The 5,523-nt window shown below is 33.3% G+C and overlaps 1 protein-coding gene across 1 annotated transcript; it reads right to left on the reverse strand.

The window, feature by feature from the left end:
- Nucleotides 1-2,760: 2,760 nt before the first annotated feature.
- LOC145597151 (large ribosomal subunit protein eL32z-like) lies at nucleotides 2,761-4,963 on the reverse strand. Its single transcript, XM_081653314.1, has 4 exons — nucleotides 4,829-4,963; nucleotides 3,814-3,912; nucleotides 3,189-3,370; nucleotides 2,761-3,083 (listed from the first exon to the last, which is right to left on the reverse strand). Exons 2-4 carry the CDS (start codon nucleotides 3,901-3,903, stop codon nucleotides 2,954-2,956), a joined length of 402 nt encoding a protein of 133 aa, XP_081509440.1. The 5' UTR covers nucleotides 3,904-3,912; nucleotides 4,829-4,963; the 3' UTR covers nucleotides 2,761-2,953.
- Nucleotides 4,964-5,523: the final 560 nt, after the last annotated feature.

The raw sequence follows: 5,523 nt of genomic DNA on the forward strand, positions 1-5,523 counted from the left end.
CGATTTCCTTTATACTTAATTTTCTTTAGCCGAGAGTAGTTTTTAGTCCTCATCTTTTGATCTATAGAATATTTTCAACAATTCCAGCATGAGATGGCAGCATAATCTTTTCTATTGTTTTTGATCCCTTACGTCTATATTGAGCCTTTGTTTCATAATCATAAGTCACTCTATGATTCATTTGTTGATCATTGTTACACAATTCTAGCATTCAGACCTCAGTTTGTAACTACATTTTCCAATTCTATAGTCACATGTACTTCGACCATTACACATTATTTTCTAAGCTGAGCTCAGTGTGCTAACTTCTGATTGTATGCCAGAACTGTGTTTAGATCAATTGCCTTATATTTGTTAAATAATTTAAATAATTGAACTCCATACATGTCTGTTATTTGTAATATTAAATATTTTGATTCCATTGCTAATCTGAATTATTGAACTTTATGCAATGTATATTCTGAATTCTTGAGCTTCTTAGTATGGCACGTGATTGGATAGAAATGATTGGATTTGTTGCTGCTAGATTTTTATTTTCTGATTTATTTGTTGCAATTTAATCCTTGAAATTACAAGCTGATCTTTCCAGAATGTTTTTCTTTTCTATCCCAAAGCAGCATGTACATTTTCATAGACAAGCTTTGTTCGTTCTTTTATCTGTCGCTGCATCTGTATAAGCTCAAAGCATAAGTTTTATCATGATTTTCATAGTCTGAATGCATCTGTATAAGCGCAAAGTACTAATTTACTGAGTTTGTCCAGCCATGCTGTTACTTGTGCTGACAATAGCATCAATAGTGTGTGATCACCATTTTAGGTTTTCTTTTATTTCACGTCAGCTTTCATCTTTTGCTGAATTTCAGCAAAGATTGTACAAACGGGTCATGGAGCTACTGCATGCTGTAATTTCAATACCCCATTTTGGATTGGGAAGCTACTCCTGGGAAACGATAGTTTGGGAGGACACTTCACTTTATTAGAAGAATATTTAACCTGATGAGGACTCTCCCTGATTTTATGCTTTCATCAGATTTTTTTTTTTTTAATTAAAAAAAATTCTTATTCAACCCAAATACAGACCATGAGAAGTCTAACAGCAGCATGACTCTTAGAATTCTATGTACTCCATCAATTCTGCTCATTGGGATTTGATTATACTTTACCAGGTAGGTTAGGTTACTAATGAATTCTGTATAGTTGTAAGGAACCATGATCTGCAACGTTTACATACGAAATGTTGTATTAGAGCATGGTAAGTTAAGATATTAGACAGGTTTATGCCGTAAAATGCCAGAGTTTATAGCCAAATTGACTTCAAAGCTGGAGTTAATTATCATATCAATGCCGGTGTGATTGCGTGAATTCCCTGTAGTATAGACTATAGACTTTGGATAGTCAGCACGTGGTGGTGAAGTAATCCTGTTGAAGTGTTGAGGCCCTGCCTGTCGGATGTAACAAATCCCTACCATTGTTCGTATTTAAGAATCAAGAGTAACTAGTTAAAATCTGAACAGAAATATGGAAGAAGTTTATGTTTTGATCGGTTAGCTAGAGAGAAGAAAACATACCCTGAATTTTAGTGTGTTTTTAAGGAAACCAGTAATGAGATTATAATTAGAATGCATCTTAACACCATTCCAGCTGGACTAAGAAACCAGGACTGTAGATACACTCATACACCTTTGATAATCGCGTTGTAGTAGCCAGGCATGTGAATGCTGAGCAACCCATGAAAGTCTATAACTGTGTTGTTCTCGTTGATCCCGTCTGTAGTGCTACCATCTCCCACATAGTGCTTAGCACAAGCAGCAACCTTGTTCCTGAAAATAAACAGATCATCAAGCCATGAATAGCATGAGAAACTCAAAACATATAGTCCAAACTCTTCATGGATTATGTTACTAACTTTTTTTTTTTTTTTGAGTGATTAAGTTGTCTTGTTGATTTCTTTGCTTGGTCTTCGAAATTGGAGGTAACATGCATATGGTGTTTTACAAAGGTAATATTGTAACCTGAAACTAGGCGGTATGTATTGTTTATACTCTGACCAAATTATTTAGCTCTCATGTTATTTATGTGACTAACGAATCACGGATACTGTCAACAAGAGAAACACCGTCTAGTAAAAAGATCATAGCACGGTTGTTTCAGATTATCTACTACAATCTATACCCCCTCAACCCTTCCAATACATCATCCTCTGTCAACCATCTTTCAGGATTTTGACTTTTTGAGCAACTTGAGAAATTTTATATTTGCAAATTGAACGTAGTATATCAAGTGGTTTTATTCCACTTATAATTAAGTCACTGGTGGAATTGTGGTCTGGATTACTCCTGTCATACCATCAATTAAGCTCTTCATTTGACCACTAAACCATAGTTTATTATACCTGACATACTTTCTCAATCCCCGTTTTCTAACATTTTCTCTAATGACCATATGTTACAATTGATTTATGCTTAGATTTAGGTCGAAATCAGTATAAGAATTTTCTCACAAAATTGTAAAGTTACAACGGATCAACTTAAAAATTTGTATGAAAAAACGAATTGAAATTGTATCCAAAAAAATATAATAGTTTTGCTTTTATTTACAAATCCTGCCATTCAAGAAACAAAGAATGTTTCTCAAGAAGAGGGAACTGGGGTTTGGCAGGGAAGTAGTACTCCTAGTACTTCTGTACTTTGTATGTGTAAGCCTGTAAGGTCTTGAATTGGAAACAAATAAACCACAAGATTATATATACGGAGTACGACATACCAAAAACTGAACTACATTAACTAGCGAAGTCTAGTAACACCTTTAACTTCAAATACAATCTAGATTTAACATAGGTCAGTTTTTAACACGGGTTGCAAAAATAAACAGATTGATCATTATAAGGATCCAAAATTCAACAATGGAAGTCTCAAAAAAATTTGATTGCACATATTTCATCCCACAAACAAAACTACTCGTCTTCTTGGCTGCGCAGACGGGCAAGCTTGTTAGTGACTACTACGTCAAGTTGGGCAGCACGCTCTACAATATCCTTTCTCTTTTTGGTAGAGATGTTGTGTGCAATCTCGGCACAGTAAGTCCTGAAAATAGGCAATATACCAGTCACAACCAGAAAATACACCACAAGAAAGAACAAGGTGAAACAGTGTAAGGATATGGTTAAAAGCTATGGAGTGATCTGTTACCTGTTATGCATCATTAACAGCTCAAGGTCACCAACATTATGGACGACGAACTTCTTAAACCCGTTAGGCAGAAAATGTCTGGTTTTCTTGTCACTTCCATACCCGATGTTTGGCATCAAAGTGACACCCTTGAACTTTCTACGTACACGGGAATCTATACCTTTTGGGCGTCTCCAGTTAGTCTGGAAGGTACAGCCATTCAGATTAATGAGAATTGGGTGGAAAATCGAACAATTGTAATGTTAAGACCTATCTAGTCCACATAAAATAAAAGGCTATACTTCAAAATACACCCCGAGTTGCTAAAATTATAAAATACAAATTAGATTACAAATTTGAAAACAAATCAAGAAAAGAACACAATACAATTAGTTTCAAGCATTAATATCAAGTTTTAACCAACCATAATCATAAGCAAGTCATAGAATGCAATTCACGCACTGAATTTCGTATAACGTCAAAAATCAAATTATGCACAACCTAATGGAAATTTTGGATTAGAATTTCACATTGGGTAGATATGAATAATCAGGTTCCAACCAACTTTACAGGACAAACTAACTAAAAATTTGGAGATAAACATTTGGCAAAGTCATAATCAAAAACTAAGGCACAAACTTCATACCTTCACGCATATCTTCCTGTCACTCTGAGGTCTCTTAAATTGTTTAACCCTCTTCTTGACAATTTTTTTGTCGAGTTTTGGGACCGCCATTGCTAACTTCTACAAAATTTACCAAAAATAAACCAAACTTTGAAATTAAATTCAAAATAAAGAGGAAACACAAAATTATGTGCAAAATGCAGGAAATTAAGTGAGCCGATGAAGATGAATATAGGAGAGAAAAACTCGAGTTTACAACAAAAGTTAAAACATACTTTCAACAAGAGTATAAGGTTATTCTGACAATTTATTAGCAGAAGCATACAAAAATTAATTAATCTATACCATAATTTATGAATGTAGCATTAACCACCATTGAAGCTAGAACACATGAAAGAAAAATGCAACCTTGTTATATATAATCAATAAATTGCAAACTAATGAAAATCAATTGTTTGAGTAACTTAAAATATGGTTGTAACTTGAAACAGCAAACAAAATTGATAATGTAGGTAAAACATAATATTAATCTCTAACCCAAGCCATTACTCCATTAGTATAAATTTATACCACGAATTTCATACAATTTATCATGGCAAACGCCCAAATAATTTTCTAATTGTCAAGAAAAATACTCCATGAAAACATTACACATAAATTAATTTGTCAAATTTTATGAATCATAGCAAACGATATAGAGGAGAAACCCTAGTAATTATTTAACATTTCAAAACCTACAAAAATAGTCTATAAATTAAATCGTACATCTAATTTAACAGATAAATTAATTAACAAAGAGCATTGATCCACTGATTTTTGAACATTTTCAAAGCGTTTTATATATAGAAATTGAAAGTGTGAATTTAAACATAGGTATAAATTACAGTAATATCTAGAAAAAAACAAGAGAAAACTCGTAAGATTGATATTAAACAAACAACTAATAAGCTTGAAATCAAACAAAAAAGAAGAAGAAACGCATAAAATCAAAATGATGAAAAAATGAAGTAAGATTGAGAAGAGGAGAGGGAAAAACCTAGAAGTTGCAGAGAGAAGATGGGGTAGTCGGAGGCGCAAAGAGTAAAATGGAGTGAGAAAAACCTGATGTTTTAAAACACCTAAAACCCTAACCTTTCCACAAGGCCCATTTTAACACATGCCTTTTTCATTTTTGGTCCATCAATTAATGGCTTGACAAGGGTGGTTCTTGTGTAATAGGTTAGTGGGTTGTGTCTTGTGTGTGTAAATTTGGGTAGAGGTGATAAAAAATGGGGGAATGATGGACCGCTGTTCGGTATAGGTCACCTCGCCCAATATCAAGTGATGTCAGTTTTTTTTTTTTTTTTTTTTTTAGGATAAATAACAGTACTTAATAAGTCAATAATAATACTTGATAAATTAATAATAGCACCCTAATATAAAATAACAGTTTTTAATAATACACTGATTTTTACTATAATTCGATTTGATAATCATTTAAATAACTTTTATAGGTACTAGTAATCATTACTTTACTACTTATATCTTAAACAAATTAGTGTTTATATTTGATAGCCCACCATGCTCCGCAATATAAAATGTTTTACTTAGAGAGTTTTGACCAATACCTGAACTTAGTCTCGACGATGGAACCTCCGGCGTTCTAAGCTTTCGGCTTTACCAAGGTAGCTAACCCCAACCCCGTCTTCCATAGATCAGGCACAACACAAATCTAATTCATTTCCTACCTTT

Source organism: Chenopodium album, chromosome 2, assembly GCF_948465745.1.
Source record: "Chenopodium album chromosome 2, dcCheAlbu1.1, whole genome shotgun sequence".
Taxonomy (NCBI): domain Eukaryota; kingdom Viridiplantae; phylum Streptophyta; class Magnoliopsida; order Caryophyllales; family Amaranthaceae; genus Chenopodium; species Chenopodium album.